At 35.1% G+C, this 18,529-nt stretch overlaps 1 protein-coding gene across 2 annotated transcripts in view; it reads right to left on the reverse strand.

The window, feature by feature from the left end:
* The window catches only part of DSG1 (desmoglein 1), a 41,245-nt gene that overhangs the window by 14,385 nt on the left and 8,331 nt on the right, over window positions 1-18,529 (reverse strand). For both annotated transcript variants that reach the window (XM_063611904.1, XM_055235374.2), the window contains 9 exons: window positions 12,014-12,049; window positions 11,625-11,756; window positions 10,290-10,445; window positions 8,697-8,841; window positions 7,551-7,717; window positions 5,288-5,422; window positions 4,811-4,996; window positions 2,401-2,660; window positions 559-698 (listed from right to left, as the gene is read on the reverse strand). In XM_063611904.1, coding sequence (XP_063467974.1) covers window positions 559-698; window positions 2,401-2,660; window positions 4,811-4,996; window positions 5,288-5,422; window positions 7,551-7,717; window positions 8,697-8,841; window positions 10,290-10,445; window positions 11,625-11,756; window positions 12,014-12,049 — 1,357 coding nt within the window. The remainder of the gene's footprint in view (window positions 1-558; window positions 699-2,400; window positions 2,661-4,810; window positions 4,997-5,287; window positions 5,423-7,550; window positions 7,718-8,696; window positions 8,842-10,289; window positions 10,446-11,624; window positions 11,757-12,013; window positions 12,050-18,529) is intronic.

An 18,529-nucleotide genomic window follows, 5' to 3' on the forward strand; every position in this document is an offset into this window, starting at 1 on the left:
CAGATGTGAGCTCAGTTGTCTGACTTTATTAATTGATGTAACCCTAGAATCTGGCACAATGGCTGACATTTAGTTAGGACTCATTTATACACTTTCTAAATAAATGAATAAAAACATTCTGGAACTATATAACAGAAATATGTTTAAATCCAGTCTATATGATATCAAAGCCCATGTCCTTTCAGCTCAACTATGCTAATCCTGTTGTTTTGTTTTTGTTGCTATTTTTATCATTATCATCACATCCTTCTAAACATATATTGTTATTGCTCCATTTTAAAAAAGGAATAACAGCTATAGATGGATTAAATAACTTCTCTAAGATTCTATAGCTAGTAAGTGATGGTAGAAGACACAAATCTAGTCTCATTTCAGGACTCATGGTCTTAGCTACTAAATTATACTGCCTCAAGTTGTTAAAGATATGAGTCTATAATGCCCAGTGTGATAACTTTTGTTGGAAAGGGGTTACTTCAAAATGTGATAATTAAAATGTTAATATCTTAAGGTACATACAGCTTTCTCTAGGAAAGATAAAAATGTAAATTGATTTCTTACCATCTATAGAGAGAATCGTTCCTTGGTATTTTCCTCCGAGCATATTGTACTGTTCCCTGGTAACTTTATTTTTCAAAGTGAGTTTGCCTGTTCTTGAATCAACAGCTAGCAGGTCAGCTGGATTATTTCCCATTACATACCTGTATTTGAAAGAAAGTGATACAAATTAATGTCAGCTATCTAAAAAAAGAAAGTTTAATTTAAAATGTATTTTTTTTTCAGTGAGTAGTTATAATCCCTAGATACAGTTTTCAATTACTAGAGACTATTTTTTTTTTCAGGGCAGTCTTAGCAATATGGGGCCACTCAGGGATATATCAAGATTTACATTTAAGAAAAAAAAATTACTGAGCACCCATTTCTGATGGAATGTCTTTTTATGCCCACTTGGATGTCAGAATAATCCTTTGATGCTTGCAGTCTCATTTTCATTTGATTTAGGTAGCAGCAGAACTATTACAGAAGACCCAGATCCTAGGATTTCCCGGGCTGCTCCTAATTCTAAACTACTCTTTTACAAAGAAGTTACTTCATCAGCTTGGCCTGAATTTCCCCCGTTTCTGCTCCTCCTCCCCACATGCATTAGAACTTGACAAGACCTCTTTTAATTCCAAACTATGGCTTTGCCTTGAGCCTCTATTCTATTCTTTTCTCATCTTTGACTTTGGTGTTTTTCTTCTCATCTACTATTTGTGAAACACTGGTTAGGTAATTCTCTCTCTCTCTCTCTCTCTCTGTCTCTCTCTGGCACTCTGCTAAGCTCTGGGTTGGGTCTACCTTCAGTGAACTCACTCCTGTGGGGTACAAGAGCGCTCATCAGCAACATGGTACAGTGTGACAGGACTTCTAACAGAACTACTCACACTATGTGAGGAGAACACCAAGAAAGAACTTTTAAAACACATGGGTGGGCTGAGTGCGGTGGCTTAAGCCTGTCATCTCAGCACTTTGGGAGGCCGAGGAGGGTGGATCACCTGAGCTCTGGAGTTCGAGACTGACCTGGCCAACATGGGGAAACCCCTTCTCTACTAAAACAAAAATAGCTGGGCGTGGTAGCAAGGTGCCTGTAATCCCAGCTACTTGGGAGGCTGAGTGAGGAGAATCGCGTGAACCCGGGAGGTGGAGGTGGCAGTGAACCGGGATCGTGCCACTGCACTCCAGCCTGGGTGACAGAATGAAACTCCGTCTCAAAAAACAAACAACAAACAAACAAACAAAAAACCCCCAAACAACAAAAAAATGCATGGGTAAAGTGCTTCTCCCATTCTTCTTATCACAGTCACATGTGCAAATACAGGTACATGTGCACGCACAGTTTTTTTTGTGACTTGGTAGAAATATTTGCATATATGGAGTTTTAAAAAATTACATGGCATAATTTTCCTTAATATAACTAATTTTTCACAGCAGCGTTATTAACCAATATTAAATGCTGAATAAAGTGAAGAATATAATTGAAATGAGCTAATAAAATCTAATTAATTTCAAGCTGAGCAGATTTGCAATCGGAAAATCATTCCTTAAACTCTTCTGAGGGACTAATCACGGCCTGTGGTAATCAGCTAATTGATCAATAAGATATAGAAATACAGGAGTGTCAGTGCTTTTGAGATATATTATTTTCACATATCACTACAGTTTAACATCTTACATCTTGCATGAATTTTTATGTTTTCTTAAGTTAAACATTTTAAATGAACAGTTTATAGTACTTTTTACCATTAAATGATAGTTTCAAAAATAATGAAAAGTATTTTAACTCAGATACTTATAATCTATAAAAAGAACATATGTACTTAAGTTCAATATGTAAGGAAAATTAGTTGAAAATCTCATTCTTACCTAACAGTCGTTGAAGGTCTACCTGTGTCCAGGTCAGTAGCTACAAAATCTCCCACTTTATCATTTGCTCCCATATTACCAGTTACAACATATGTCTTTGAACCTGGACGAAACACTGGGCCTTCAATTACATTTGACACAGTCACAGAAATTGCAGATGCTGTCAGTTTATATTGTGACATAATTGAATGATGAAATTCAGCTTTATTTCTGACACCAATACTGAGTTGCAGACTCTGCATAGCTTCATAATCTAAGGGCTAGAAAATACAGAGTAAAATAGTTTTATTATAAGAAAAGAAAATGTTCCAGGTGAAAGAGAAATCGTTTGATAATAGCAAAAAAAAGTATTATCTTTCTTTTATGAAACATAAATGCACACAAATACACAATCTATTCTTAAATTTTTAATCTTTAATTGATGTAAATTTGTGCAAATAAAGGAAGAAACAATTCAATTCCCCTAGATTCATTGTTAAAAAGTTGAAAACATATGACATGAGCTCTAATCGTTCACCAAACAAATTAAAAACTTAAAATAATACAGATAGTCAAATGTATGTATTTTTTAGTGCAAAGACAATTTATCCTAACTTCAATCATTTTATGTTTTTCAGAAAGTAGCTATTTATTACACAGTATGGGTCAAATATATTAGAGTTTCAATCATTTGGGTGGTTTTATCCATAAGAACTATTTAGAAGAAATTTCACATCTGTAAGTGTGACTCTTTGAACAAATCAGATAATATAATGTAATATATGTATAATACAAATAAATCTATTTTCTTCAACATGTTCTAGGAAATATTTATTTCATAAAATAATAAAGTAGTGATTTTCTTTATGAAAAATGATATTAATATCCAGAACAAATAAAATCCACAAACAATTATGCCATTAGGCCCATACACACCAAATATATTTTTCTAAAATTTCACAAGAGTAATTTAGATAAAAATAGAGTTTCACACATTGAACTCCCCTATTTAGCTAAAATTTTGAATCTTTGTTCTAATGTTGGTTTTATTTGCAATTCAAAGAATGGATGTAAAATCAAAAGTATATATACATTACACACACATAAAATATATATGTATATAGCTATAACAAAGGATTTAATATATGATATGTCTGGGCAAACAATTATCATTCCCATTTTACAGATAGAGATATTGAGGACAGATAGGTTGAATAATTTTCTAAAGTAATATAATAGTTTGGGGCAAAATAGATTAGACTCCAATTTCCCCAGTATTGAATCCTAAATAGTGTCATGGAAAGAATGTGAACTTCATATCTAGAGAAAACTAGGTTTAAATGTTGGCTGCACTGCTTACTAGCTATGAGAACTTATGCAGGTTCTGTGCTCTCTTGGAGCCTCAATGTCTTTATCTGCAATATGGAAATAATATAACCTAATTTGCAGGGATGCTGTGAGGGATAAACTAAAGCACCTGCACACTGTCTCAAGTTAAATACAAGCTGTAGGCATGGTGACACTTTAAGAAGACACAGGAGGCAAAAAGCCACACGTTCTTATGGGGACAGAGTTGTTTGAGAGTCTGTTTTCCAGACCTATTCTGAAAAAAGAAATAGTTAAATAGGGATTATATTTTACCATGAAAATATATATTGCATGCAACATATACAATCCATGCATAGCTGTTGTAGATTTTAAAAATTGACTGTATAAGTTGTATAGCACAGGGAGAAACTTTGACTATCAGCTCCCTAGGAGGCAAATTTTTTTTCTTACATCTCAGATGAAATTTTACTGCAGGTAAATTGTGGACCATTAATATGGGGAGGACATAAGAGAATGGCATCCAGTTGTTCTGGACCAGTTGATTTGGACCAAATTTCCAGTATATCTGTGTTCCTAATAAGCCTTGATCAGCAGCCACAGTGAGATGGGAGTGTGATAATTCTACATTTATAGTAATGTAACTTAAATTTTATGAAAACACACTGGAGGAATAAACACATTTTCATTTACATGATGAATATTCTACATGTGTAATAATTGACTTACACTGTTGACATGGACACAGTTTTAAAGCCCCTATTAAATATGCTTTAAAAAATTCTTAAGACATTAACCTTAATGATTAATTATACTTTGTTGTAAGCACAAAATATATTTTTATGTGTTTTTAATTTATATAGTCTATTTGGGAGTACTGTATTGACAAAATGTTTCAAGTTAAAATTCAGTACCTGTTTTTCTAAAATGATTATTAGCAGAAAGACTACACTAAAAAGCTCTATGTTATGTATAAATTTAAAACACAGTAGTTGTTATTCTTTCACTAAGTCAAGTTTGTGAAATGTTAGCATCATTTTATTTTAAGCTTAACATTTTGAAAAAAGATTAAGAAAACAAAATATTTAGGATAATTACACCATACCTTGACAACCTTTAAAATTCCCACATTTGTTCTTTCATTCATTTCTATCTCAAACCAATTTCCTTCATTTCCAGAGATAAAGAAAATTACTGCCATCCAGTTAGCTGAGAACTCTTCATCCAAATCAATTACTCTAATCTCGAGCAAATTTGAATTTAGAGTATTTTCTTGAATTTCTACGGCATACTGAAACAAGAAGTGAAAACTCTTAGCACAAACTGTGTGAAAGAAAGAAGTACAGTAGGCTTATACTGGACTGTTGATAACTTCATTATTTAGAAAAGAGATCTGTGGTTTTCATCTCATTTTTCATTGCTTAACTCCATCTATTCTTGCATAAACACAAGAAAAAGTTGTGTGTCTACATTTGGGTTGTATGACAATAAACATAACATGTGCCTCTGTAAGCAGAATTGTTCGTATATGTTTTAGAATATAGTGAATTTAGATTTATTAATTCCAAGAACAAATACTTACTGAAGACTGTTCCATGTAGGGGATATTATCATTGACATCGAGGATTTTAATGTTGCACTCACATTCCGCTGACATGCCATCTGCCCCGCCATCTCGGTCAGAGCCTCTTACAGCAAGAGAATACTGGCCGTATTGCTAAAAACACATATTACAAGCAATATCACACTTGACGTAGACAGCCTTTACTTTGTCTTATGTAAAGTTCTTTGAAATGTTGGCTCAACATTTACATAAATCTATGATAGAGGTAGGGTTAACACAGAATATGGGAAATCCACAAGTTTCATGTGATTATTCCCAATAATACTTATCATGCATTATTCAAAAGATGCAACACTTTTTGAAAGGCTTCATTTCTTATTAATAATAATATGTCCAGAGGTTGAAAAAGTTTATAAAGGGTAAAACAAACCACAATGATCTCAAGGAGAGAGATTAAGTTTACCAAAAATTTATGGCATGAATATTCCATAACCTAAATAATCAGCCCCCGAGTGTGCAAGAAGCATATAAAGAGAAAACAAAGCTTTGTGTTTTGAGAGGTAGTGGGTTGTGGCAATGGAATTATTGGTGATGTATCTATTCTTGACTCTATTCAATGGTGCTTACATTTCTAGAAGCTGGTAAAAGCTATGGAGGCTTTCCTTGACTCATGCAAAAATGCACACTCATTCAAAATGGTGGATATAATTTAGGGGGTTTTATAGAGACATCTTGAGGTCTCTCCATTGACCCCAGGTTGAGAATATCTGCCCTGGTGGCTTCCCAATGGCTGCAGAGTCCCTTTCCTTCTGACAGCCCTTTCTTAACAGTGCTTTACCATGAAAGCTCTTTTGACATGAAAGAAGCCCCATTGGGCTGTTTAAGACAGTTTGAGAGAGAAAAATGTAAACATTCAATTTCTTCTAATGTTGATTTTCAAACATGTATAAAAGGAGACTTAGGTAACCTAGAAACTTATAACATTTAGATAATTAAAGAGTATTAAAATAATATGATTTATCCTAAACCTAAAAGTCATCAGCAAGAAGATTGTCATTTTTAATAATTAAAACAAAATTAATTGAATACCATCAGAAAATAAAGCTTCCTCACTCATGCCACTAATGTACATTTAGGTCAGCAACATTCTATTAAAAGACAATTTTTTTTTAAATAATGAAAAAGCACATATTTTAAAACTAAATCATAAAATCACAAGGCATGCTAGAAACCTCATAATACTGATTTTACTGTTAACATCACTAGTTATTTTCTTATTTGTAAATAAAAAGATTGGTCAGGGCGGCCGGGCGCGGTGGCTCACGCTTGTAATCCCAGCACTTTGGGAAGCCGAGGCGGGCGGATCACGAGGTCAGGAGATCGAGACCACGGTGAAACCCCGTCTCTACTAAAAAAAATACAAAAAATTAGCCGGGCGCGGTGGCGGGCGCCTGTAGTCCCAGCTACTCGGAGGCTGAGGCAGGAGAATGGCGTGAACCCGGGAGGCGGAGCTTGCAGTGAGCCGAGATTGCGCCACTGCACTCCAGCCCGGGCGACAGAGCGAGACTCTGTCTCAAAAAAAAAAAAAAAAAAAAAAAAAAAAAGATTGGTCAGGCTGTCATTTAATTCCTATGCATCATTCTTATCCTGTGGTTCGTTTCCCAAAGTAAATGAATGGGTGGGCTATCAATAGATGTTACATAGGAAAAACCAGAATTCTGTTGTCAATGGAGCTTAGATATGCTAGGCTAAAGAAAGAAAACTTAGTGTGTCAATATTATTGGAGCCTCCAGCATACTCACATGCATTGTAACTCACCAAAACGTGGACATATAGCAAGTGATTCCTAAATTCATTTTATTATAGAACACACTTTTTAGAGAAATGGAGCTTTTGATTCTACCTTAGATTCTACCTTAGGCATATTTTCATGTACTTTCACAATATAGTTTTCTTAAATTGAAGCAAATTTTAATTAATTAATCATATGAAAAATGTCAGTACAAAATGTAATTGAAAAATCCTCCCTTTTTCATTTAAAAAATATTTCTTACATGAAAGAATTATGTGCAAAAGTTATATTTTTTCACATAATTTAAAAATTTAACACATCAAGTAAAAATTTAAAACATCATTTTAAAATGATGTTTAGGATAATTAAACATTTAAAACAAGTAAAAATTTAAAACATCATTTTCTTCATCTCTTTGTCTCTTCAGTATCCTTGCTTTTAGAATCAGTTCCTTTGAGACCAAAAACCCACTTAAAGAAAAAGAATTACCTCTCTGTCTAGAAAATTATTCATCGTTCGAATTTCTCCAGTATTTCTGTTGATAATAAACATTGGTGAATCTGAAGGTTCTTGTCTTATAATCTTGAAGGCTATTTTTGAGTTCAAATTGTTTGGTTCATCTGCGTCAGTAGCATTGAGTATCATCACCAGTGTATCTAGAAATCAGGGAAATTGATTGCAAATAAGCGATTTACATTTTTGTTACAGTACAGTATATCACCTTTCCAAAAAAGTGTTAAGAGTTAGTTGATCCATATGATGTAGACTTCACTGTCTTCCCTTTCTACTCCTTCAACATATGGATATCTTGGCTCTTTTGTATATCTTTGCCTAACAAGAAGGTCACATTTTACTAGGAATCTAGACATTGCTGATAACTGGGAAACAAAGGAAATGTGATACTCTGGCTTTCTATTTCTTCTTCTAGTATATTTTCTTCTTTTTTAAAGGATGCTGTGGCAAAACAAAATGATAATAAGGCCAGATCAACATTTTCTCCTTTCTCAACACTTTCTAGCTATATGATCTTGGTCTCAATTTTTATATCTATAAATGGGGATGATATTACTGCCATCCTCATTGAATTCATGTGAGAATTAAATCATTAATAAGAGAATATTATATAAAGTTCCTAATGAATAATGCACATTTGATAAATATACATTATTACTGTTTTGTTTTGGGTGATCCTTCGTCAAGTGCAAGGTAATTAGTAGATCTAAAGAAATGCTTGTTTAACTACATATATTGTCCTGTCTCTTATTTAAAAAGAGGGAAAAAACGCAGTAGGAGCAGAAAAGGGTGGGATCGTCTGTGTACAGTTAGACTGGGAGGCTAAATTCACATCCTGATGCCTCTGCCACCACTGTGCAAAATGCCTTTAAAATTTCTTGTTAGGACTCCTCTACAGGGCTGACCTGAGAGTTATGTGAGAAAAATCCTTCTCATTGCTTTGGAATCGCGCCTTGTGTCTCTCAGTTTGGAGCTGCTTCCGTAGTTGAAAGGAAAGACTTGCTATTCTGCATCTTTTCTATAGTTTATCTCTTACATTCATGATGTGTACTTTGACATAGTTTAGTCTCCAGTTAGGTGCCTGGCTGTTAGGAGTGATTTGGAAGCCACTACATTACTTACTTGCGTTAGAATTTTCTTCTATTTGTCCTGCAAATGTAGCCATTGAAAACACTGGAGGGTTGTCATTTATATCCAAAACCCTGACTCTGAGCTCAAGAGGCCTCTCTAAATCTTGGCCCATTGAGTTCAGAGCTCGGCAGTAGATCTGGGAGAGAAAAGAGAAATAATTATACAGTGAAACACAGATTTATTAAGTTCTTACTTTGAGCATTATGCTAGCACTGTGGCGAATTAAAAGAATTATTATGTCTAATTAGAACATAGGCACAAGCCCTACTTACAGTCACCAAGGGAAAGCAAATGTGGCATTCTTAAGCTAGGTAGTAGCTAGATGGGGGGTTTATATTATTACCATTATTATTATTATTACTATTATTATTTGCATTTGAAGCGTCCCTAAGTGTAATGTGTACTATTTTACAAAATGGCATATTTCATATATAAAGGCATTGTGATACTAGCCTGGGCAATATAATGAGACCCTGTCTCTAAAAAAATAATAAAGATGTAAAAAATGCATTGTGCCCCAAGAAAAGCTAACAGGGTAGCACGCCTTTTTAAAGTTTGTGGGGGATCATTGTGGGATAGAAGGGAGAAATAGAGATTTGGAATTGAAGGCTAAAGAATTAAAGTTGTATGAGGAATACAGGCAGGCAGTGTGAGTGAAAACTGCAAATATCGATTATTATTTGAAGGTGTTTTGGGATATGGATTGATGGGGTTTTAATAGAAGAAGTAACCGGAGCAACGTAGGGTTTCTTTATTTCTGTTTTTAATATTAAGAAGTGTTGGCCATGATGATAGAGGGAAATGGGAGTAGCCAAGGAACCAGCAGAAGGGAGACAGAAAAACAGAGGTGATGAAATGATTATCCAAGTAACTGGTAATTATAGGACGATGGAAATGTCTTGGAATACACTGTGGGAAAAAGCACACAGTTGATCCTGCTTTTGGATTTAATGAAGAACATTTCTGATCTGGGTGAGAGAGAAATAATTGTGGGAGTTTGTGATGGATTGCCTCAGCCTTTTTCGTGAAGTTGGTCACAAGGTCAACTGCTTAAAGTGGAAATGAGGTTGAGGGTTTGAAGAGATAGGATACCTAAGCTATGTGACAGCTCCTGTAAAGAATGGAGTGAGATTCACTTAAGAATGGATGCATTTTCAAGGTGCATTCGGAGCTCAGGTGAGCTTGAGAAATATGAATTTATAGTGAAGTATATTTGCTCAGAAAACAGTCCTGCAGTAGCTCTAGAATCATTACTTGACATTAGACTTAAAATAAGGTAACACTCCTTACTGAATTTTTTAAAAAAGGAAAAATTTAAAAGTTAGATATTTGTCCTTCCAAACAAATACTCTAGTTTGCCAGTGAGGATAGTATACAGGTTAGCATTTTTGCTGACACTTAAGTGAAACATTTCCTTCTCTCTTCATCTTTGCATTTCTTTTCAGTCATGGGACGCTCGTGAATTAAGAAACAACCAAAAATGCCAAATATTGAGACGCTCGAAATCAAATTAAGTAAGATCTGAGATTAAGAGCTTCTGAGAATTTAAGCATGAACATATATATTGACATGAAGTCCACTTACAATGAAGAAAGGAGTGACCTCTCGATCAACTATGGATGTTATATTAATTTCACCAGTTTTCTGATTAATGACAAAGATCCCATATGGTGGCTGATCAATTCCTACTCCAGAGATGCGGTATGTAACTTGCTGGTTTGCAGCACAATCAGAGTGAATCTGCAGAAGGAACAAAAGTAAAAATATTACAGGGAGCAAATAGAATTCTATATTTGATATATGACAGCTTTCTTGAGAGTTGTTGCATGTGATGACCTTGTTATTTAGGAAATGTTGACAATGGAGAATTATTTTCCTAGATAAGATTAACAATTACAGCTGTAATATTTTCAATGGTAACTGACAATGTAATCAAAGAAATTCGGTTTCTACTTCTATCAAACAAGAAAAAAAGCAAAATATCACCCTACTATATCTAAGTCTATGCAATCATCATGCATGCCTTCATTCATTCAACAGTTAAAATTTGATCTTGTATTATTTGCAGGGTCTGTGCTTGCACTGGAGCAACAGAAGGAAACTCCTTGCCCTCTTAAGGAGTTTACCAATGTTGTCATTATGCAACTTTAATCTTCAATTTGTTTTAAATGTAAAGTTTTTGAAGAAAGTAGATTTATTTAGGTGACAAGAGTTATCTGAGTTTGAGTGGAAGCTTGAATTCTGAAAATGGGAAGGGTGTGTTAGCAGAAAAGGAAGGAGACCACACAAATAAATGGTTATAGAAACCAGAACTCTTTCTTCGAAATAAAATATTGTTTGGCTGTAAACAAATCTTAGTGGGGAGTATTTGTGAGTGTCTGTGTAGATGTATGTGTATATTTGTGTGTGTATCTGTGGACGTGTATCTGTATGTTCATTAATTTGTGGGGGGTGTTTCTGAGTGTGTGTATGCAGAAAGGAAGATAGGGAAAAATGAATAGAAAAGGGGTATGAGAGAGGGCACCTTGTGAATGTTAATAAACAAACAAAAAAGTAGCAATCCAATTCTAATACATTGTGAGGCAAAAAGAGCACACATTGAAGTAATTCCTTTGAATGTGCTGAAAGCCAAATTCTTTATTAAAATAATGATCTTTCTTCATCTGGAGTTTGGGATAACACATGATCATGTGTATGCATTTCACCAATGAGGTGAGTCAACGTTTACCTGTTTCTCTGAGCACCTGCATTTCTTAATTTCTCCTTATGAGTTTCAGTTTTCATCATCTAGATGACTATAGTTCTGTTCTGTATCGCAGCTTCTCGGTGAGACATGTTCACGAAATATTTAACAGACAGTTTCTTTTGAAACTTTATCCATTCTGATTTTCAATGTTATGCTTTGGAGTTGATACCTACTTTGGCGATTGGGTTCCTCTTTGAGTTGTCTTCACCTTCACGACAGGCTGCTGCGAACTTGATCCATTCACGTTTCTGCCTTCGGATTGAATGCCATTTGATGGTGCCATTTTTAGTGTTATAATCTCTTACCTTAAGTGACAGCAATAAAGAAATGGTATATATTAATTTGAATTTGTAATTCAAACTCCACTGAGATTTTTGGAAGAGGGTATAATCTCAGAAATAGAGGATGCTTAATTGGGAAAATTGGTAATTTTGGTAATCCATGAATTTTAGCATTATATGAACTTGACTTATGAGAATACATTTTCTTCAGAAAATATATTGTTTTTCTCAAATTATTTTCTTGTTTAAAAATTTGGAAAAATGGATTTGTTATATATTACCTGGATTCGGAATTCACTGTTAACTTCTACCACCACCTGTAAAGAATAAGATAATCACACTAGTTATTTTTTAATTAAATGCTTTAAAATTTATATTATCCATTTACTTTAAAAACAACATGAAACCATAGGCTCGTGAGTCATTAAAATTATTTTATTAGCCAAATAGCAGGTGGATTTGGTTTATGTCTTGGGTCTGATAATGATGCTAAGAATTTTTGCTTTAACTTTCAATTTATTCTTCTTTTTATTACTATTATTTTGTACTTGTATTTCTCCTTAAATAAGAAATTTTCAACTTTTAATTGAATTTATTCAGAATTGCAAAGTATGAAAAACTTTATTTGTATAACTGATGTAAGAAAATTATAGTTTACATTTAAAAATACTAACAGTAGTCATTTAAAAATATAAAAAAGTTCTTTTTATAGTTAATTTTAATTGTACCATTAAAGAAAATATAAACTTAATGTCTCTAAGTATCTACTTTAAAAAAATTGCCACAATAGATAATTCAGAAAATAAGTATTTATGATCAATATGAGAAGTATAAAAAGATAATGTTTTTATTATGAGAATTACATATCCATTGTGTTTAATATTAATAATTATGATTGTCATTACTCTTATAATTTATTAAATAATAGCTAGGTATTAGATTATGTATTTATGTAAATCTATGCACTTAATCTTTACAACACATACATGTGGTCACCACTAATACTATCTCCATTTTGCAGATGAGGAAATTGAGTCTTGGATATTAACTTATGGCTAAATATAATTCAATACAATTTAGCATAAATTTTCACTTGAGCTGTGGGTTTTGTAATAAAATATGAGATAGCCTATTCCCTCAAGTAAATTACTACTAAGGAAAACATGCTACAAAGAATTTATATTGCAACTTTAAGAACTCAAAAAATTCTGATTTTAAACTAACCTATTATCCTTGTGATTGGTGATATTTACATACAACAATAGTAATACAGCATGAAGAAAAAGAAAGAAAAGTAAATGACCCAAATTTTAAAACATGTAACTGAAATGTTATCTGCAGAGCCCATCTTGGGTGCAGAACTGAAATGATGAAATGGTGGTCATGTAAATGCATGCTCCTTGCTACCCGTGAATTTATGAACACTTTTCCCTCTCTCTTGTTCGTGAGTGTGGGATGGGAGATGGGCATACCTTATTTGTCTGTTTGAAAGCCATTTCTTCATAGCTACAGAATTGTGCATGCATCTGTTATCTGTTATTGCACTTCCCTTACTACATTGGAGCGCCAGTGCTTGCTGTTTGTTTTGGAAAGCTATGCAGATGACTAAGAAATCTTTCCAGCTTTATGAAGCTGGGTCATTCTTTTTCCCATGAGAGACAGCTTGGGCAGAAGACCAAGTAGCTTTCGTCATACAGTCAGACTCTCAATTGGATTTGTAATCTAAAAACTGCCAAGTTTGCTTAAAAATGTCGTGGGTTGGTGTAAGCTTATTTTCTGTTGCTCAGAGTCTAGAATAAACTCTGATACAAAGTCACTCTTGGACTTTCAAAGGCAAAATAGTGAAATCTGACTCTTGATAGAGTTGGAAAATCTTCAACGTATTTCCTCAGTTCTCTGAACTTTAGTTTTCTCACTTGTAAAATGACAAGAGTAGACTAAATTTTATACAGGTAACTTTCCAGCTCTAATATTAAATGCCTGTGGGCAGTAGGAAAATATTGAAGTATTTAGACGTGGGAAGGGCATGATAAAATCGTGGTTTTAAAGCTTCCTCTGACAACAATTGGTAGGACTAGCGGGAAGAGGCAGTGATTACAGACAGTGAGCAGTTGAGGGTCTCTGTATGAAAGCAGACTGGAGGTGAGTAGGAATTACGCTGGAGCAGAGGCAGAGGGAATGGATGGGGAAAGATCAAGGCATACTGCAGCATAGCATTGGCAGTGCTTGAGAACAAATGGGATGGGGGTGTTCAAGAGAGGCAGGAAGCTCAGGGGATGGCAGTTTTAAACTGTGGGATTGGGAACAAGACAGTAATAGAATTTAGCGGATTAGAACACATCGAGTTTGTGATGTCAAATAATGCCTGGGTGAAGATGATCAGCAATTGGAAACATGTATCGAAAGTTGAGCAGAAGTTCAAGCTGCATATGCAGATTTGAGGTACATCTGCACAGGCAGGATAGTTGAAATCATGTGAGAATTTGAAATTCCTAAAGTAGAGGATACAGTCAAGAATCAGCCTGCAATTGAGGATAAAACTGGGAGAATTCCTACATTTATAGAACTAGGAACAACGACAACAAACAAACAAAAAAAAAAAGAAAGGAGAGGGCCGGGCACTGTGGCTCACGCCTGTAATCCAGCACTTTGGGAGGCTGAGGTGGGTGGATCACGAGGTCAGGAGATTGAGACCATCCTGGCCAACATGGTGAAACCCTGTCTCCATTAAAAATACAAAAATTAGCTGGGCATGGTGGTGCGTGCCTGTAGTCCCAGCTACTTGGGAGGCTGAGGCAGGAAAATCAATTGAACCCGGGAGGCAGAGGTTGCAGTAAGTGGAGATTGCACTACTGCACTCCTGGGGACAGAGCAAGACTTTGTCTCAAAAAAAGAAAAAAAAAAAAAAGGAAGGAGAGAAGGAGTGGTGAAAGAGAGGAGTGGCGAAAGAAACAATAGAAAAATATAATGCATTATAATGGAGGTCAGATGAAAAGGAAAATGGAAAGACAGATGGGGTTGAAAGAGATGAGGTAAAAAATTGAGCAGAGTGAATTCTGAGGAAATCCTGAGGTTCTGAGGGACCTTCAAGAGAATATTTTTAGCTGGATGGAACATGCACTTGCTTGACAGCAAGGGATTAGGAAATAAGAGGAGGAGAGGAGGACATAAAGATGGTCACCTTTTCAAGATATTGGTGATAAAAGGGAACAGAGGGACAAGATAGTAGCATTTTTTGAGAGAGGGTAACCTAAGGATTTTTGAAAGTTAAGATAGAAGCTAGGAGGAGATTTTGATTTAAAAGAAGAGATGTTCAGCAGGAAGATTCTCATAGAAGTGTTGTGATGGGGAGAGCAGGAGAGAATGGGCAGAAAAAGAAAGGACCTCAAAGACAAAGGCAAGGAAAGCTAGAGATTAAAATCAATCAATTAGGCAAGGGAAATTGGAAGACATTGTACTACATGACCTAGACTTTGTCCCTGGAGTAAGGGTGAGGTGGATGGAGATTAAAATCAATAAACTGGGGAAGGGAAATTGGAGGACACTCTCCTAAATGACCTAGACCTTGTCCCTGGAGTAAGGGTGAGGTTGTTTTCTGACAATTAGGGGAGAAGTTTGGATTCCCAAATGAGTTTGGAGTCTGTGCTATGGAGGCTGTGATGGAGATTTACCTAGAGATGAACACAGGGGTTGTCAGGCTGACTGAATGTATCTGAGCTGTTTTGCCCAGTGGATAGGGACGTTGGGGTAAGTCATTAAATCGGTCTGTGCCTCAGTTTCCTCAGCTGTATATGAGACTGAAAGTCCCTTCTATTCCTAAAATTCTATGAAAACAGTAAATAATTCACCTGAAATGCATCCTCAATGAGTTTTCCCTTCGTTTCTGTTTTAGGAACCAATCCATTTATGTACTTTTTAAAAGTTACAGGAGACAAAATCGCAGGCTAATTTTAATAAATCCCCAATTACAGTAATTTTGAATGTTTTCCTTTTTAATATTGAAGTTCATGAGTCCTTGCACATAATAAAAATGGGTTTGAGAGTAATAAGCTATTTTTATTAAAAAAAATCTCTTGCATTTAATAATTGTGAGATGGTCTTCCAAGTCACTTTTTGCTAAGCGTTGAATCCTAACATAATTGTTACATTTTTGTTAAGCATTCAATTCTAATGTAATTGTTAACTTTTATATACATCGTGAGGATGCACTTGAAACAAAGCTAAAATATCACAATTTGCTTTATTTAAAAACCTCCTCTTATCTTTCCTTTGTACTGCTCTGACAAAGGGTATCAGTCTGAGGTTGACAACATCTCAATGGGTTGAATTCTCTAATTTATTCTTTTCGTTTGTGTATTTTACAAGTACATACTGAATGTGTATTATGAGGATCCAACACTAGATTAAGACTTTTAAAGGCCTAAAAATATTATAGTAAGTCTCAGATGAAATGCAAAATGAATTTAATACTACACCATTAAAATGTTGGGGAAATCTAGTATTATTATTTCTATGTTTAATAGCATGATAATTTTTTGGAGTGTGTAGGGGAAGAGCTGTATAAACTACCCAAAAACTTCCCTGTGGTACCTCTGCTGTGTGTGATTAGACATCTTTTGAGCAATCTTGCACTGGTGCAAGGCACTATAAGGGATACAAAGGCAAATCAGACACAGAATCTGCCTTCAAATAACTTACAGTCCTGCAGTTTTGTGAGCAACAGGCAACCATTAATTTGTAGAGATATGATTTCTCATTAGACAAGTATGAAAAACTGTGCCCTATTCTCATAGACCAATTAAGAGCATGGATCAGCAGCCAATGGCATTTAAAAAAATTTGATCTGTCTAAGTCTATTGAAGGAATGTGCATATCAAGCATAATCAGCAAGGGTGGCATGACCCAGCACTGGGCAAGGGTGTTCCCTGAGTTGAGGGAGCATTATAAATCTAATTGTGATGCCTGGCAGAGCAGGCTTCCTGCTGATATGTTAGGCAATGTCTATTAGGACACAGGGATACTCAGCAACCATGTCTTTGATGAATGTGTTGTGGAGAAAGAGTTACCAGAAATTAAGTGCTCTGGGTATCGATAAGATAATTTTCTAGATTGATGAGATTTGTTAAACAAGTGAATCTTATTCCTAGGGTCGGCCTTTCAGATTTAAGACAGCATTCTTCAGTGCTTTAGTTTCTACTCTTTTCCTAAAACAGGGATGACAAAATATTTTTACTTTGTGGCAACTCAAACCAATTGAGCGATGATAAATTTGTACTTGTTTCTGTAAATGTGATAGAAGATGCTAATCCTAAATCTGCAGCGAAATAATAAAGTTTTATGAACACCATATAACTGTTAATGATGACACTTGAATGCAATTTGTAAGTTTCACTGAATACGTGAACAGAAATGTTCCTTCCATTTTCTATAAAATATTTTACTGAAACACTGATCTCTATACTACATATCACTATAATACACACTCAAGAAAGCACAAAGAGCCCTCTCTTTTGCTTGTCTTCTGTTTGGTCTGTACTAGTTTGTTAGTTCTTCTCTTGCTTTAGGCATCTGTGAACACAATTATGGGGACTTAAGATGTCTTCAAGTAAGTTTAGGAACTATGTAATGAAATGTGTATTATTTTCTGTGTATTTTAGCCTGAGTGCTGAAAGTACTCTTAAAAACTCCTGCTCATATTTTACAGAATTTCAGTTCAGTTCTAACTGTGGAGTTAGTTTATCAGGTGGTCAGAGGGTTGGAGTTTTTTTTGTTTGTTTTGAAATGAAATATTAACCCATAGAAAGAGGGGGAAAATGGTTAATATAATGAACCAAAATAATCAGATCATTCATAGTCATAGATAAAAGTCATTTTCTCTGTTCTTTGAGCTTGAGCTGCAGAAATTTACCTTTTTAGAAAAAGACATCTTCAGATTTGTATTGACTTAAATAGACTAACTGGACCTGGCAAAGTTGCAAGTAATTTTCAGAAATCATTAAAACCCTAGAGATCCCGCTGGCTCTATTTTGCTTTCCCACAGTGACCATGCTGTACTTTTTACCATTGTCGTATACAGGCACACAGATTTCTTTGGTGCATAGGAAGCATTGTTCTCTGGTCTAGAGAAAATATATTCTAACTCCTTTCTCTACTCCATACACTGATTATGTGGAAACCAAAAGAAGAAAGCAAAATAGATGCAGAATTAACAAAATGTGTTTGACTTGCAGTGTTATAGCAGGTGTAATCTCTTGTCTGTCCAGGAGACTTGTCAGAACAATAGAATAGTCATAGAGCAATCTTGATTGCTGTAAGAGCAGCTCCTCCAACTTTGTTCTCCCTGATTCAACCCACTCATTTGAACGAGGTTCACAACCTTCAGATGCATTGGGCTGAATACACAGTATGCTTGCAAACAAATAGTTGCCCAGTTCTCAGGTAGATTTGCTTAAAAGTCACTACCAATTTAAATATCTCAAAGGCCTTAACAATTGTACAAATACACTTCCTAATGCAGGGTCCCACTTACTGACTTTGAGTAGAGATGAATATAAATAATTTACATAGATTTTTTTTCATTTTTTGGTGAAAGCATGCATTTATAATGAGACCAGGAGAAAGATAACTGAGGCCGGGCATGGTGGCTCACGCTTGTAATCCCAGCACTTTGGGAGGCCGAGGCGGGCGGATCACGAGGTCAGGAGATAGAGACCATGATGAAACCCCGTCTCTACTAAAAATACAAAAAAAAATTAGCCGGGCGTGGTGGCTGGCGCCTGTAGTCCCAGCTACTCGGA

The sequence above is a fragment of the Symphalangus syndactylus genome, chromosome 1 (genome assembly GCF_028878055.3).
Source record: "Symphalangus syndactylus isolate Jambi chromosome 1, NHGRI_mSymSyn1-v2.1_pri, whole genome shotgun sequence".
Taxonomy (NCBI): Eukaryota; Metazoa; Chordata; class Mammalia; order Primates; family Hylobatidae; genus Symphalangus; species Symphalangus syndactylus.